Raw genomic sequence first — 18,872 nt, forward strand, 5'->3', positions numbered from 1 at the left:
TTTTTTATGTTTTTTTGTGTTATCTATATATTTGTGTAAATATGAATATACATAAAGCATTTATTAGTCGATAAATTAATGTTAAAAAATAGGTATATGATTTTGTTTCAACTCTTAAAATATAAAACTTCTTACAATAAGGTATCAACACTTAAATTGTGCCTTATATATATCATAAAAAAATGATTTGTTCTTTTTTTCTATATATCATTTTCTTTCTGTTACTCTGCTCATTTTGTTGTTTTACAATATTATATTTATATATATAATGTATATAAATAAAAAGTATAAATGTTTATATAATATAGTACATAAATATTTTTAATGTATTACGCAAAATCTACCAAATATGTGAGCGTATCAGATGAAAAGTGTGCTATGTGTTATTTTTTTCAATCATATTTGTCGTTTATTATTAATAACCAAAAAAATATTCATATTTTTTTTATTTAACAAAAATTTACATTTATATGTTATAACATATATATTTTTTATAATACAAAATTTAAATTCCTTTTTCTAATTATAGTACCATACTTATTTATCTATACTAACTCATTTTAATTTTAAATGATATGTATAAATTGTTCATACTAGCTTTACGGAAATGCTACAATGGATGTTTGATAAAAAAGGAAAATTCTTAATATAATTATTATATGAATGAAAAAAAAAAATCGTAAATTAATGGGGTATCCCTTAAAAATTGAACATTTAAAGTTTTATCGTTTATAAATAATTTTTTTATATTAATGGGGAATATATTTCTGTGTAGTCTTACAATTTCACTAGTTTCATATATATTATATTTCTTATGCATAAATCATTCACAATATATACACTAAGGAATGTATTGAACTTTCATCCGTGTGCGTGGGGATTTATGTTTCAAAAAATGCATCTTATGTAAACAAAAATGTGGAAAATAACGTACTATAACACAATAAAAATTACGTTTTTAAAAAAAGGTCCATAAACAAAAAATCGGTGTGTAACATCCATATATTTAATTATCGATTTTGTATACATTTTTATATATGTAAATAATTCTTAGGTATGTTCCTGCTTTAGTATTAGGACACCAGATACATTTCTTTCTATCCATTTTTCTTTTTTCTCTTTCGAATTGATCTTTAGGTAAAATATCGGTTCATTATCGTTCAAACTATTATCTAAGAAAGGAAGAAATTATGATATTATAACGATGTACACATCTATTTAAGTTGTTACATATATACCTATACGAATCATAGTATATAATGTGAGATTGTGCAAAGAACTAGGAATGGCCAGACACAAAGGCCCCATTATGTGATGGAATATACCATGTATAACCGCACCTGTTTTGTGTATATGCTTATATATTGGACATTTGAAAAATTGAAAATTAAATTTATTGCTTTTATCATTGGTAGTAGGTATGTTTTTTGTGATAAAGTCGATTTTAATATAAGGGATAGGGCAATATAATTCTTTATTTGTTGATTCTTTTATTATTAAATTTGCGACATCAAAAACAGCTCCTTCAATAAATATACCCCCAACAAAATAACTATCTTCTTTTATATCTTCTTCATTAAAATATGATGATATTTCGTACTTTAATTTTACATTATTTGCATCGACTTTCATTTCTTTACTAAACTTTTCTCGAATGGCTAAAATTAAGCTCTGTAAAAAATGTGGTAAACACATATATGCAACATGTTCATATGAAAATGTGTTGATATATAAACAATAATAATAGAATGGACAATTATGTGTATAAACGTGGCCGAACAAACTTGATATATATAGCCATAAAAAGAGCTCTGAGTTAGAAAAATTATTGATGTATTTTTTCTAATGAGCTATTACAAATTGAAAATAAGCCATCACGGAACACATATGCAATGGTTGGTTAGTATGAATCATTTTAATAATTTTACCTTCGGAGAAATGAAGGAAGCCAAGTTAAAAACCTTGTTGGACAAATTGCTTATATACTTGACGATGTAAGAAAATTTTAACTTAATTAATTTAGCAAAATCAAATATTTGTAGCTTTGAATAGAACGAATTCGTTATCCATTTTTTGGGTATAGATAAATTCATTATAGAATTATAGGTATTATATATTTTTTCAAAATTTCCTTTTCCTTTTATAAAATTTATTATATTAGTTAAATCGTTATAAATAATTCTCAATAAATTATTATATTTATCGGCTTCAATTTTCAAGAATGTTACAATAGAACAATTTAAGTTGTTTAAAAATATATCTTTTAACATATTAGAATCTATAAAAGGTGGTAGAATGCTTTTTAATATGTCTATAATATATAATATATGAACACCCTTCTTATCTTTTAATACATCACATTCTAAGCGCTCTAAATTTTTTAAAATTTTTAAATTATAATTTTTTAAATATAACACATTAAGTGATGGGTGTAAATTAAATATTGAAAAATCTGTAATAAAAGGTAATGATTTTATATATCGTAAAAATATATTTTTATTTGAGCTGTGTGGACAATAATAAGAATTATTAAATTTGTATTCACTATTTGAATATATAACTTTATCATTAATATATTTTTTTAATATAATATTAAAACATTTTTGATCATTACGATCTATTATTATACCACCATATATAATGTTACCAATTAAATATCTTAATAAATTTATATCAATATTTTTATTATTAAAAAATTTACATATATTTTTTTTAGACAATTTTAATTCGATATCTGTAAACTCGTATACGTTGTTGAACCCTTTGTTTTTAAATTTATTCCTTTCTTGTATTAAAGAATGAAAAAAGCATAAAATAAAATTTAGTTTATTTATTAATATTTTCTCGTTTTCATTCCTTTTTTTTTTCTTCGATTTTTTTTCAAATGGAAAATTATCACAATCATCATTCTGATCCTTACTGTTCATGTTAAATAGTTCACTCATTTCGTCAATATTCTCAAGCTTCTTATCATCATCTACATAATCATTATATCCACTACAATCTAAATCTTCTTCCCCTTCCTCTAATTCTCCTGGTTGGTTTTCCCCATCATCATCTATTTCATCTTCATCAATGCTGGAATAAACATTGATAAGAGAAGACTTTAAATTATAAGCATTTTCGAATGTAATTTTTACACATAATTTTAATAAATAATGAGGAAAGGATGTAACAGAACTTGTACTTATCCATATTCTAAATTCTGGATTAGAATATTGTATATTGCAAATTTCTATATATTTTTCAATTTCTAAAATAAGATGAATATTTAAATGGGCATTTTCAATTAATACCCATAACCCATTTTTAATAGCATCGTTTAATATTTTGAGCAAATAATTTTTATCATGTTTATTGTATATTATTAAATTATTTTTTCCTGTAATTTTTTCACTTAGTGTCATAATATCATTTGCTGTATTTAAACGGTGTTCAGAAAGAATTAGAATTAATTTATTTTTTGATGAATGTTCATAACATTTATATAAGTCTTTTGCATAATTTTGTGATGATATATTTAAATGTTGATCTACATAATTATTCATATTTAATTTTAATATATCAAAATGAAATATTTTATAAATTATTAATTTTTCAAAGTCACCCAATAAATTTTTTATATCTTTATGTTGTAATATTGTATGATCTGTTTTTATATTTCTAAATATATATTCATATTCATTCAAGACTTTTTTAAAAAATATATAATATTTTTCTTTCTTTATCAATTTTTTTACACTGGTATACTCTTTCATATTTAACCAAGACAAGTTTTTTGTTTCAAACTCGAAAACATACTTCGAATCGTTATCTGCTTGAATCACCTCATCATTTTTACTTTCCTCAAATGTTTCTATAATTACATTATCTTCCAAAGAATTCATAAAATCGTCACTCTCCTTATTATTTTGTTGTTGTATCATGTATTGGGTAGGTGTGTCAGTATATTGTCCATTGGATGTTTGTCTAGGAATACCCATGAACTTATATCCTTTCTCACTACAAATACTTTCCTTATCACTGATTTCCTCGAGAGTGTGCAAAGATATATTATCTTGGTTCATATTATTACCTTCATCATCGCTTGTTAATTGCATATCTTCGTCAGAACTCGTGGATTTTTCATTTTCTAAATTGAATCTTCCATCATCTTTTGTTTTGATATCAATGTTAATATCCAAATTAAGAAAACGGTTATATGGATCTCCAAAATTTTCAACAGCACCAAATTGTCTATCATTAGTTAAGATATTCTTTGTTGATGCCTCTGTTATGATACTTTCCCTCCTTTGCTTGTGGTTTTGTTTATTTTGAACCATTTTGACCACCTCATTTTTCACATTGGAAGATTTTGGATAGTCATCATATATAAGAAAGTAATAATCATCATATTCGATTTCCCTTTTATATATATTTATCATACACACAAGATAGAAAAAGAAAATATATTGATGCTTTTCGGAAAGGGTTCGTGAAATTTCATAGTGTATTTTTTTTGTAAAAATATTGAGTATGTCTTTTTTTCTTTTATCTAATAATTTATTTTCCTCTGATTTATCTATGCTAATATTTAATAGATTGACAAATGATAAAATCGAAGAATTATAGAAAGGATTAAAAGCGATTAATTTATTCATAGAATGATAAATGATAGATATATGTTCTGACATACTAATATAATTTTTTCTAATTTTCATAATTTCTTTTTTATTAATTTTAAACTCTTTAATTTTTTTTTTATTTTCATGAAATAAATTATTTGCATTTTCAAAAGTTTTAACAATGTCATCATCACTTAATATATCTTCTTTGTAATTTAAAATATATAAAATTTCATTTTCTTTATTTATAATTTGATTATTTAAATCATGGATATGATGAATAAGCATAGTTCTTTTTTCATTAGAACTTTTTGACAATTTTTCTATTAAAGTTTCTAAGAAATATTCTTCTAATATTTTTAAATTAATATTAAAATTTACTACGTTTAAAAGATTTTGTGTGTTGTCATCAAAATGTGGATTACCATATACGATAAAATAAATATTAAATGAATTATTAATTGTGATTATTTTGTTGTTAAAATTGACACAATTATTTTTCATATTGTTAGATTGTTCATTATCCTTTTTTATTGGTCCTTTACTATCAATACTACATTTTTCGTCATCTTTATTTTCAATAACAACAGAATTATTCAATGACGTAGACAAGCTATTAACTTGATTTTCGCAATTAAGGTAATTATCTTCTTTTTGTTTATCATTTTTTTTATTTCTAACATTTTGCAAATTAATCAAACTTTTATTTATTTTATAATTAAACAAGGAAGAAAATAATATACTTGCACTGTCGTCGTAATGTGTAAATAAAACGATAATACCCAATCGCATGCATCTTTCGATTCTGTCAATAAAATTAGAACTGTTATTTCTTAGTATTTCTACATCTTTTTTTTTATTATATAAATTTTTAAGAAAATTTGTAACAATAAAATGTGGATCTATTAATAAATTATATTTTATACTATTATTCATTATTACAATGTTTTCAAAATAAAATTTACTTTTTGTTAAACCATATGCTACCCATCTTTCTAAATTTATTTTCGATTCTAAAAAATTATAAATAGATATATTTTTTGTATATTTAATATCAAACTGTGTTAATATTTTTAAAATTTTTAATTTAATAATAATTCTATATTCATAGGAAAAGTAGGATATATAATTCATAAGTGATGCTATAATTATAGAATCTCCAATAAGTAATTCTCGCTTTTTTTTAAAATGCCCTTTTTTATTAATCCATTTAATCTCTTGTTCTAATAAACAGGTTAAAATAATTTTAGATCTTTTAATTTTTTCTTTTATATTTTCTATTTTTTCAACTAATTCGTTTTGTTTAACAGTTATTTCTTCCTTTTCTGTCTCAATTCTTTTTAAATTCTCATTTACTATATTTAAATCATTTCTACATATTTCTAAGTATTCTAGTTCTTTATTTATTTCATTTTCTAGCATAATAACTTCTTCTTTTTTTGGTTTCAATTCTTTATTTATTACGAAATAATTATAAATTGCCAAAATCCATTGACACATAGTTTCACAAGCTTTTGAAGCTTTTCTTACAAACTTTGGATTGAAGTTTTTATTTTTGATTAATGGTTCAATCTTTATTATCATTTCTTCTTCAATTGCATTTTTATCATATTTTTTTAAATTTTCTAGAAATGCCTTTGAATCTCTGAATATTGTTTTTTGAGCTAGGACCCAATAATTTAGTGTTTTGGGTCGAATTAATTTTCCTTGTAAATATTTTTCGTCTTCTTTTAAAAATGTTAATATGCATTGTATTACCATGACAACAATTGCCGGTGGATTTATAAAAGCTTTTAATTCTCTTAAATGCTCAACTTTTAATTTATTTAAATTATCTAATGAATCACTTAGCAATATAAAACTTTTAGATATCTCTGCATTTACTTCATTTTTTAAATGTGTAATACTTCTTATTTTTGTTTTCATTTCATTTTCTTTCTTTTTAATTTCAGCTTGTTTTACATATGCAGCTTTTTTATCTCTTTCAATTTCGTTTGCTTTTTTTTTCAATTCTATATTTGTGTTATTTAAGACAGGTTGCATATTTAATAAATAGTTTTTCATAATTTTTATGTCTTGTTCACATTTTCTTAATTTGTTTAATGCTTTACTATATAAATCAATATTTTTCTCAAATTCGATTTTTTTTAAATTATAAAAATAGTCAAAGTATTGTAATAAATGAATATATTTGTTATAGTTTATACAAACATGTATTTGTTTTTCTTTTTTATATTTCTTTGATAATAATACAATTTCTTTATGGATTCTAAGAAATATTTTATTTTCTACAATATTGTCTATCCATTTAGATTCTCCTTCATTGCTTATAATTTCCATTCCTGATTCTTGTAATAATGCACTTTTCTCCTTCATTTCGATATTATTTACATTTAAAATTGTGTAAGGATTTTCTCCTTCGTCAAATTTTTTATCGTTTTCAATTCCTTTATTATCATCACCTATTATGTTGCAAAGTTTTATATTTCCATTCTTATCTTTATCAGAAGTATTTGTATCATTGAGAATATTGGTGCCGCATTCTTCTTGTAATTTATTTTCTTCTTCTACTGGTTTTACTTTGTTTACTTCCCCTACTTCAAGTGTTGAATCTACTATTGTATTGTGGTTTATTATGTATTGATTTTCGTTTTTCTCATCTATCGTTTTTTCTGTTATCACATATTCATCTCCCCTTTGTTCTTTTGTAGTTGCTATTGTGGGGTCAACAGAGGAATGTTCATTCGGTATTTTTTTTGTGTCACATTCTAGAATATTTTTGAAGAAATTCTTTGCAATTATGTGTAAACCTTGCTTATTATCTTCTTCGAAATATATGATATGCGAGTTTTTTAAAATATATGGATATTTCAGTATATGGTCGACTGTGCTTAATGATATATTTAAACTCACATGAAATTTCTTTCTTATCGTTTTTTTATATATATTATAAATATTTGTTATGTTTCTAACTAGATGCTCTTCCTCACATTTACTTTTACATTCATTATAAATTTTTTTTAAGTTTTCTTCATTATATAATAGATAGCTATCATTATAATTATAAATATTATTTAAATTTTCTAAAATAAAATCGAAATTATCATTTTCATCATTTACATAATAGACATACTGTTTTTCATATATACCACAGTCAAATAAACACCTTTTAATTTCTTCTTTGAAAACCTTTTTTTTACTATTTTTATTTAATTCAGATATAACTAGTGTTTTGTTAATTATGAATGCACATATTTTATTTACGCTTTTTTTAATAGCGTCATTTATACCAATAGACAAGATGTGCGAATTTTCAATCATAAATGTTTTTGTAATTTTACATATATATATTAATATATTATCAAACAAAATTAAATTAATCTTTTCTTTATTATTATATTCAGAAATATAAGAATTTATACAACTATATAAATCGTTTATATCATATACTTGTTCATATATATTTTGATATAAATTTAAAAAGTTGCAAAATGTTATATTATTATAGTGACTATATATTTTATCAAATTCATTGGGGAAATATTCTTTAAATTTGTTTTTAATTATTTCTGCACATTGTTTTTTATTACTTTTTGATTTAAAGCTTTCTACATATAAGGACTTATTTTCATTTATAAAATAAAGTAGTATTTGTTCTTTTCTAGTATTAATGTTTTTTGATAAATAGAAAATATATTTAAATACTTTTTTAATATTATTAATATCAAAGAAATTTAAAAATACCTCTTCGTTTCTACCAGAGTAACAATCAAAATTGTTTTTATATTTCATTTCTTTGAGAGACTTATAAATATCTGTTTGCATGTCTACTATATTTTTTACTAGACTTTTTATATTTATATCATATACATTAAATAAATAATTCAAATAAGTAAAAAATATATTATGAATTTCTTTATAATTATAATTATTATAATAAATAATATTAAAATTGTTATATAATCTGCTGGTTTTATTATTAGAATGTGAATTGTTCATAGTTGCTAAACAAGTTAAATCATCAACATATTTTAAACCCAAATGTTCATCTATAAAAAAATTATAATTAAATAACATTCTTAAAAACTCGTGTGATGATAAATAATGGCTTCTTTTAAAAGATCCAACTTCTGTTTCAATATTTATATCGTCTATATAAAAAGTACATATTTTATTATTTGGTGTTCCATAAAAATTATTTCGTATCTTAATTAACTTTGATTCAATATAATTTCGAACATGTTTGCTTGTAGTACTATTTGAAAAATAAAAATCAACTGTAAAAAATTTATCGTTTCCTATAATCCTATTTAAATAGCAATCAACAGTTAACGATTTTCCTATATTGCTGCATCCTGCTATTATAATATTTTTTTTATTTTTTATAAACACATCTATATTATACAACATAGAAATTTGCTTTTTTTGTTTTACCATCATATCATTATTATTCATATATTCATCAATGCATGTAAATTTATTTTCCTTATTATTTAAATGGCTTAAGACATTTTTTTGATAATTAAAATAAAAATCGAATAAGTTTATGTCTAATTTTAGTTCTTTTCTAGTATAACTCTTTTTGTCATATATTTTTTTATTTCCATTATTTATATCATTTTCTTGGTTTTTTCTAGAAGGCAACATGCATCTATCTTCTAAAAATATATTTTGTTGCATCTCTATTTGCTCATTTTTGCTTACTTTCACTGAAGTGGGAGTATTATTATTTTGATATGTTGTTTCAATTGGTATAGTCTCTTCTGTAGTTTCTATTCCTTCTTCATCGTTTGATATTTCGTGAGTTTGAGTCAAATTATAAATGTCATTATAATAATTAGCATTGTATATAATATCGTCTACAGTTTCTGGATCATACTTGTTTTCTAATTTTTTAGAGTTTCTGCTTTTTTTCCTTTTTAAATATCGACCATCATTACTAGAATTAGAATCTGAACTATAATTTACATATGACTTTTGGAGAACTGTATTATTAATTTCATTATCAACATTTATATCATAATTTTTATATAAATTTTTACATTTTTTATAAACCTTTAAATAATAATCATATATGCTATTTATGTTCTCATAATAACTATCAATATTTTTATTATTTTCGTTATATATATCAATGTCAATATCAATGTCTGAATCTGTATCACAATCCTCATCAATAACATTTATATCATTAATTGAATCTGTTCCTTTTGTGTAGTTTTTTTTATCAAGTTCTCCATCCAATGTATCATTTATCCGATCATCTATTATATTTGTTCTCATATCGTTACTTATATTTTCACTCTCCTCTTTTGTACTATGAATAATATTATTATTTGTAGTATTATTAGATTCTGTATTAGAAATATTCATAGTAAGATTCATTCCTTTGGGGGTATCTTGATTAATTTCTGTTTTTTCGTCGATAGTCCCATTATAACTATTATCCCCTGTTACTAAGGTAACTTCCTTTGTGCTTTCTTTATTTAAGGACTCATATGGCTTTATATTTATATCATCTAATAATTTGTCATTATATGAAAAAGATAACGATCCGAGAGAAGATAAAGAATTGGTATTTTTTCCTTTTTTCATGTTTGTCTTATGCATGTCTCTGATATTTATTATTCTTCCATCTAATTTCTCAAAACTTAGTTTTAAATTATATTTTAAAATATTTTTACATAAAAAATTGTTAAAAATCTTTCTTCCTCTTTTATATGTATTTGAACCAACACTCCATATTAAAGCATAAATAAATATAGATGTAATATATTTTTGAAAGCTCTCTTTTTTATCAGAATCATTAATTTCAAAAGAGCAATATGAAAATAAACTATCAATGCATTTAATAAATGATATACAATAATAGTATTCATTAAATGCATAAACAAATAAGTTATTAATACAAATAAATAATAAAGATTTGTGAAAAAGACACATAAATAAATTTAATAAAATATGTTTATGTATAGGATCAAAATTATTCGGTAATGTATTTATATATGAGCATATGTAAGATGCAATACTTAAATCACAATTGTTTAATATTATTAATCCACATCGACTAATTGTTGCCATAGTAACATCTTTTAAATCTGATGTTTCCATTATGAAACGCGTATGATTATGTATAGGTATAATATCACATTTAGATAAACATAAAATTTTTGATTCATCTAAAACAGAATTTAAATTTTCTATCCATAATGAATGTAAATAACAATCAAAATATATTATATTCAAATAATCATCATTATTATATGTCGAATTTATTTCTAGTATTTTTTTAGTTAATATACCATGAACCCACTTATTAGATACTTCTTCATAAAAACCTAATAAATATTTTTCTTTTATCACATTTGCATTGATAATATAATCATTCATTTTTCTTTTTATTATTTCTCTATCATTAATTGTATTTATTGTTTTATTTAAAATTTTATAAGATGTTGTTTTAGATAATGGATAAGACAAAAATAACACACCTGTATGGAATTTTATCATATTATATAATTGAATTAATTTACCTACATATCTATCAGTACCAACATAATTTAATTCTAACATTTTTTTTTTTAACGTCTTTTTTAAATAATCTTCAACCATTTCTTTTTTGCATAAAAATGATTTATTATGTTTACTATTTATTCCTTTTATTGATTCCCTTATATTGCAATTTAGCAATTTATTAGTGCCTATATTTTTTATTGCATATTGATTTTTTTCCTTATCCTTATTATTTTCATTATTGTTATTACTATTTTCATCCTTATACACAATTGTATCACATTGACCATTTGGCAACCCTTCTTTTTTTGTATTAAGTGCATTATCGTGATTAAATTTATTCGTGGAATCATTTTTTTCATTTGAATTATATATTTCGGTGGACCCATTATTTTCTACTTTATCTGCACAAATGTCTTCTGAACCCTCTTTTGCTAACACTTCTATCTCTCCAATTTCTTGTAGTTCTCTAACCCCTTTTATATCAGAATTAAATAGTTCTTTTTCATCATTCATGTTACAATAAAAATCTTTTAAATACATTAATATACTGTTATCATTATTTCTACTATTTGATATAATATATCTCAGATCTATCATATTTTCTGTCTTTTCAGAATGACTCAAAGATTGGTTATATGTATATAATTCGTAAAAAATATTTTTTAATATATTAAGAAACAAATATATATCATTCTTTACTATAGATGGCATAATACATTCAATAATAGCAATAAATAAATATTTATATTCATAAAAAATATTTTTATTAGTATTATTATTGTCTTTGTCTCTTATTATTTTCCCCATAACATATGTTATTTTTTTTACTGTCCTTAAATCATATTTGTAATGCTTTTGACGACTTAAATTGTGTTCACATAATTCAAATAATAAAATTATTTTTTTTGATAATATTTTACTATATTGATATCCTTTTGAATATAACATAACTTCCACAATAGTAAAAAAGTCAGGTTTTATAAAATTAAAAAACCTAAAAAGTGCTTTAATATTGTTTGGTAATACACTTCGTCCTTTATAAAAAGGATTTATTATAATAAATATGTTAAATTCTTCGTTAACTTTTATATATTTTCCTTCGAAAAAAAGTATATTTTTCTTTGAAGTTATCAAATTATGTTCATCTTTTTTTTTCAATTTGTTAATATTATTTATACTTCCCCATGTTGTCTTATCCACAATGTGATTTTCGTTTTCCTCTTTAGCATATAAACTCGAATCTTTAGAAAAACTAACTTCATTATTATTATTTTCGAGATTTTTATCCGATTTAACGGATAACATATTCATTTGTTCTTTTTTCTTTTTATTTTTGGGGGCTTCGATATTACTCATAAGGAACTTCTTCGATTTCGCATTAAATAAGTTACTCAATTGCTGAGCTAATACACTTAATGCTTCAATAGATATTCTATTAAATTCATCGAAACAGAAAAATATTCCATTGGTTGCAATACCAAAAAATAAATTTTTTAAAAAATCAAAATTTATATTACTACTGCAATTGTAGACAAAATTGAACTTTCCGATAAATTTAGAAAAATATTTGGTTGTCTCTGTTTTCCCAGTACCTGCTAACCCAACTGAACATACTCCTAATTTTGAACTATATGAATGCAATATAGAAATAAAATACTTATTTATTAAATTTGTTAAAATTATCTTATTATCATTATGTATATATTCATAACCATATATGTGTGATTCATTCAAATATTTTATATATAAATTTTTGTTATAATAGAAATATTTTAATTGTATTAGCCAATTAAAATTATTAACATCATTTACTCTTTTTTTAATTAATTTTTCAACTATATCCCTATTATGAACTAAAGATATGATTAATGTGTGTAATAATACACTCTTTTTTTTATCCACTTTATTTATTATATTTATATATTCATACAACTCCTCATTTAAAATATTTTTATATTTATTTAAATTATTATATTTTAAAAATAGTTCGACTAAATTAGACCAAAACAAATTCTTTGTTATCAACACAAATTGGCTATTTTTATTTAATGAAAATTTTATTTTTTTATTAAAGTTTTCATATGATTCTATATCTAAATCAGTATCTTCAAGACCTATTTCACTTTGCAGCGTATCCATCATTCTTACATTGTTAACGGTGTTTCTATTTGTACCATTATTTTGGTTGTATTCCATATTTTGTCTTACATCACAACTATTATCATATATTAAACTATTATGTGAAGAAAATGAACTAATAGATGACGCAGTTGATTCATTGGATAGACATTTTCTGTAGTTTGTTGCATCATTACTTTTTAGAAAATCCTCTTCTTTTATATTTATTAAGTTTTTATATTCTAAAATGTTATCATATATTTGTTTTTTAACACTAAAAAACATTTCCTTTTCTACTTCAACTAAAATTTCGGTTATCTCTTTTTTTTCAATTGGTATTTCATTACATAATAATAATTCTTCACCTCTTTGAGACTGAAAACCAACAATGTTTCCATTTACTACTACAAGTTTATATACACTGCTAAATATTTTAAATAAATAAGTATTTATTTGATCATTTATATTTGATGATATTAAATTTATTAAATCGTCAGTACTTAGGAAATAAAATCGGTTAAATATTTCTCTTTTCAAATCGAGATATTCATTTATACTTTTTAATAAAAAGTTTAAATTGCTATATAACTCTGTAAGTTTTTCTTTTGTATCTTTTCTAAAGCAAAATGTTTCAAGCTTTTTATCTTCCTCGATTATTTTGTATATGTTTTGGAAATTGTTGTATATCAATTTATATCTGAAAATAAAAAAAAGGGGAAAGTGTTTCAAAGTTTTAGTGTAATATTTCATCGTTGTTACTATTTAAAGTATTATTAGCATTAATGTCTTTTTCGCTATATTTTATACTCTACCATGTTGTATGCATATAATACTTCTAATATTTTGAACTGTTCTATATACAGTAATGCATATATAATTTTAATATATGAATAAAAATGTGTAGTGTACATACTTTTTTGACTCATTTATCAATTGCTTTGATATGTCAGTTAATACAAATATTCTGCTTAAATATAAAAACAAGTTTTGACTTTTCTTTAAAATATTTATAATGGTATTAGCATTTATCATCATATTTTGATTATTAATTATATCTATGTGATATATTTCATAGATGTTTATTATTAATAAATTTTGATTTAATACGAGATTTTCTTCAATTTTTGTTAATATTTCATTTATGTTCGATATGATAGATATTTTGTTGTTTTCTTCTTGTTTCATTTGGAATTCTATCTTGTTAAAGTTGTTTTTTATTTTTACCAAGAACTATAAAACAAAAGGGAAAAATCATTCAAAAATATATATGTACATGTCTATGTGAAGAGTGATATAAGTAGACAGCCATTTTATTAAAATGAAGAAAAAAAAAATATGTTTTTAATATGTTTAAATACGTTTCTCATGTTTTCTTTTCTTACCTTTTCAATTGCATTTTCTTTATTTGCCTTTTCACATATATTAATAATACTTGTTATCTTACTATTTATGTTTAACTTCAGTAACTCGTTGAATGTTATATTGTTGAAATCGACTGTGTTATTTTCGTCAATTATTTGTGCAATCTGGGAATAAACAAATTAATAAAATATATGCACAAACATGTTATTAGTAATAATAGCAAGGAAATGTATCATTATTTATATCTATAAAGTGCATCCAAAGAAACATGACCAGATGCAAATTTCTGCCGTTTTATATTTCACCTGTTTTATGTGTCTTTCCTTGATACTTGGTTTTCTCAAAGAAATAAGCAAAGATACATATGAATTAAAGAATGTCAACTTTTCATTCATTTTTTTGATCAAACTATTTTTATTCTTATAATATTCATTAGCATGCTTATTAATTGTATTCATGTTTTTTAAAATAAAATTAAAGTCTTCCTCTATTTTTTTGTAATTTAAAGAGTTGATTTTTTTGTCAAATCTTTCATCCATAGTTTTTATGCTTTTGCATATTAACCAAAATGTTTGATATAGATTTAGTTCCTTAGAAATATGAAAAGGAAAAAAGGTAAAAAATGAATATGGTATTTACAAAATTTTCATATAATAATATATGTTAACTTATTGTGAGCAATGTATGCATTAATTTCCTTACATTTTGAATTTTTAATAGTATCGTAAAATCGGATATTTCAATGTTAAAAAGTTTTTCTCGAAGATTAATTTCTTTTGATTCTTTTATTAAAACAGTTAATTGATTTTGGACAGTTAAAATAAATTTGTTTATATTTAAGTAATTATTTTCATCGTTAAAACTTTTAATAGATTGAATATTTTCTTTCATATCAACAATATTACTCTGGAATTTTGATTCTTCATTTATGAGCTCTTCTAATAGAACATTTTTTTGCTTAACAATATTTTCATTAACTTCTTTTACAATTTTTTCTATTTTACTAGGTCTATTTATAATTTTCCAATAAGATAAATAATCTTCATTTGAAAATTTATAATTTAACTTATTTAAATAATTAAACAACACATTAATTTCTTTTATATCATTAGATACAAAATCTCGACTTTTTTTCATGCCTTTTATATATTCTTCTTTTTCATATACTTCTTGTATGTTATTTGTTTTTTTTTTTAGGCGTACAATTATTGAATTATAAAACATTAAATTAGAAGTGTACTTTTCCTTATATCTGGAAAAAAGAAAGAAAACAAAATGGAAAGGCTTTGATTTTATTTGAAATTTAATATGCATAAATATAAACAGGTGTTCTAAGAATATTGCAACTGTGAATAGTAGTATGTATGTGCGAATTTTTGCTAAAACTTTTATTACATATGTGTTAATATATAAAATAATAACTTGACACATTTTTAGACAAACCAAAAAGTTGTGTAAGCATACCTTTGAACAATGATACTAGTTAAGGCTTTAATATAATTATTAATTTCATTAATAATAAAAAGCTTGATATCTTTTGATTTTACCAAAAATACACCTAAATTTATATTATCTTCTATTGTATCATTTATTTTTTGTATTTTTTCTAAATTTTTATAAATTATGTTTTGTATATGTTCAACACTTGTGTTTATGTCTATATTTTTAATAGCTTCATTAACATTAAAATTTAAAATATCTGAATGTTTATTAATTTTTGATAAATAATTATTTACCATTATTTTAGATTCTTCGAATATTTTCTTTAGCTCATTTAATTTTTCATTTATAAAAACATCATTTTCTTTCATAGACTTATAAAAAATAAATTTGTCATTTTTAAATATTTGTGGTATCACTAACTTTTCTATTTTTTCGATTTGTTGATATTTAATCAACATTGAAATAATTAAATCTTCAATTTTTTCATAAAAATAAATTGGGTTATTATCCAATATAAATCGTGAATAATCAAATTTTTTGGTTATATTAATTACAAATATAGGTGTATAATTTTTATTCTTTCTACAACTTATAATATTTTGTACAAAGTTGTCTACAAAACTTTCTATATTACTAATTAGCATTTCATTTATTTTTTTCTCTATCATAAGTCTTAAAATATTAAAAAAAATTCTTATCTTGGTATATTTAAATGTTTCGATAGATATATCCTTTAAACTATAATTTCCTTTTGTACAATTTTTTAAGTTTTCTTCAATTGTAAATTTTATGTCGTTCATCCATATGCTGTTTACAGTTTCGAATGACTATAAAAAAAAAAGGTGAATCATGTATACAATTTCTAATGGAAATAATAATACGCGTATAAATAATTTGTACACAGCTGTGCGCATATGAGCGTATATGCGAATTTAATATAAGGAGCGAGTCATTAGTGTAACTCCAGATTGCATATATCTACATACATACATATTCTATTTTAGTTTTTTCCAAACCTTTAAAACAGACGTATTTTGCAACTGAAAAAATTCGTTTAATTCAAACGAATTTTGTATAGCTGTATGAAATATAGATATTTTTATCAGTGAGCATTTATTTGATATTCCTAAAAAAGTTTTAATAACTTTTTCATTTTCGAATAACACACATTGTTTAATAATATTTTTTTTATTTTCAAAATCATAATTATAATATTTAATTTCCTTTTGGTTCCTTTCTATTTTTCTATAATGATTATTGAACTTGTTATTTGATATGCTTCTACCTAGCCATACACTACAAAAACTGTTTAGCTCCTTGGCCACAATATCAACGCCTATAGAGTTTTTTATATTTATATCATTTTTTATAATATCTTCGGCTTCATTCATAATACAATTAAGGTTTAGAAATGTATTATCAATTTTTAAATAATGTCTTCTTCTTTTTAAGCTATTTGATTTATTCTTAATAGCATTGAATAATTTTTCTGCATAAAGAATTGGATTTTCGCTAGTAAAAAAAAACTGGATTCTATCAATTTCAAAAAATTCACTTGATGATTTTTTTTTTACTTTAAATAATTTAGTATCATAATTATAATTATATATGTATATATCATCAAATGTACTTTCAAAAATAAGGCTATTTCTTGAGACAACCCCTTTTGCTTTAAATGGAACAATATATTTTTCTTTCCCCTTTGCGCCTTCAGATATTATATCTTTTATTTTATGTTTCTCGGCTTCTTGATTTCTTTCTAATTCATTTATATAACTTTCTTCTTTAAGCTCCTTTATTATCTCTTCAATAGTAAAAATGTCAAAAGAGCTATCATTGTAGTTTATTATATCTTCCCATTTTAAATTTATTTCTTCAGAATCGAGTAACTTTTTTTTCTCATTTAATACATCGTGAATATTAATACTTTTATATTTATTTTTTATTTTTTCTATTGTTATAAATCTTGGTTCGTTTTCTTTTTTATTCTTATAAGTAACAAATAATTTGCACCTTTTTTCTTTTGAAGAAAACTCTCTGCTATAGATTTCTTCGTCTTTAAATATGTCTATATAAAATTGTTTGAGAAAAAAACAAAAGTGTAAAAAGATGTCTCAATTATTATATTGGGATGCGTAAATCGAGCATTGCCCTTTATGCTTATCACACTTTGCTCTTCATTTTAATTCTCTCTCTCTATATATGCATATGTAGACTTATTCATTTATCGTGTTGGTTATTTACCCTTTTGGTCATCTTCATTGTAGGAGAAGTTATCTGCAGATAGATAATTATTTTCTTGGTGTCCTTTTCGTGGTGCTTCCTTGATGTTTTCTCTTATTAAATTCTACAATTGAATGTTACAAATTGAAATTGGTTAGCGTTAAAATGTGATAAGAATATAAAAATTGTGCAAAAGGTAGATGCTTAATAGGTGTACATATTTATGTGAATTTTTTATGGATGCATAAATTATATTGCATATAAGACTCTTTACAGTTTCCTATAATAATATTTTTTTTAAGTTTACGATTTGAACTATTAAAAAAATGCATACTTATGTTCTTTTGTTTACTTTTAAATTATCTGAATGACAAAAAATGGTAGACAGGAAAACATTTTTCTTAATATAATTGTTGTTTGTGCTCATTTTAATTACATTTCTCTATATTTAATCACATTTAAAAAGTTTATATAAAAAATATAAAATAATATTACATTGCGATGTATTAATTTATTTTCTTATATATACAATTAGGGTTATTTTTAACAAAAATTTTATTGGGGAAAAATACGCAGATTCTATGCTATAAGCATTTTATTTTTATT

The 18,872-nt window shown here is 22.1% G+C and overlaps 1 protein-coding gene across 1 annotated transcript; it reads right to left on the minus strand.

The window, feature by feature from the left end:
• Window positions 1-1,050: 1,050 nt before the first annotated feature.
• PCHAS_0617400 (dynein heavy chain, putative) lies at window positions 1,051-18,693 on the minus strand (the record flags this gene model as incomplete). Its single annotated transcript, XM_016797514.1, has 11 exons — window positions 1,051-1,172; window positions 1,341-1,671; window positions 1,929-13,935; window positions 14,152-14,468; window positions 14,621-14,764; window positions 14,906-15,190; window positions 15,303-15,852; window positions 16,065-16,870; window positions 17,060-18,111; window positions 18,288-18,390; window positions 18,619-18,693. 11 exons carry the CDS (start codon window positions 18,691-18,693, stop codon window positions 1,051-1,053), a joined length of 15,792 nt encoding a protein of 5,263 aa, XP_016653457.1.
• Window positions 18,694-18,872: the final 179 nt, after the last annotated feature.

Source organism: Plasmodium chabaudi, assembly GCF_900002335.3.
Source record: "Plasmodium chabaudi chabaudi strain AS genome assembly, chromosome: 6".
NCBI classification, from domain to species: domain Eukaryota; phylum Apicomplexa; class Aconoidasida; order Haemosporida; family Plasmodiidae; genus Plasmodium; species Plasmodium chabaudi.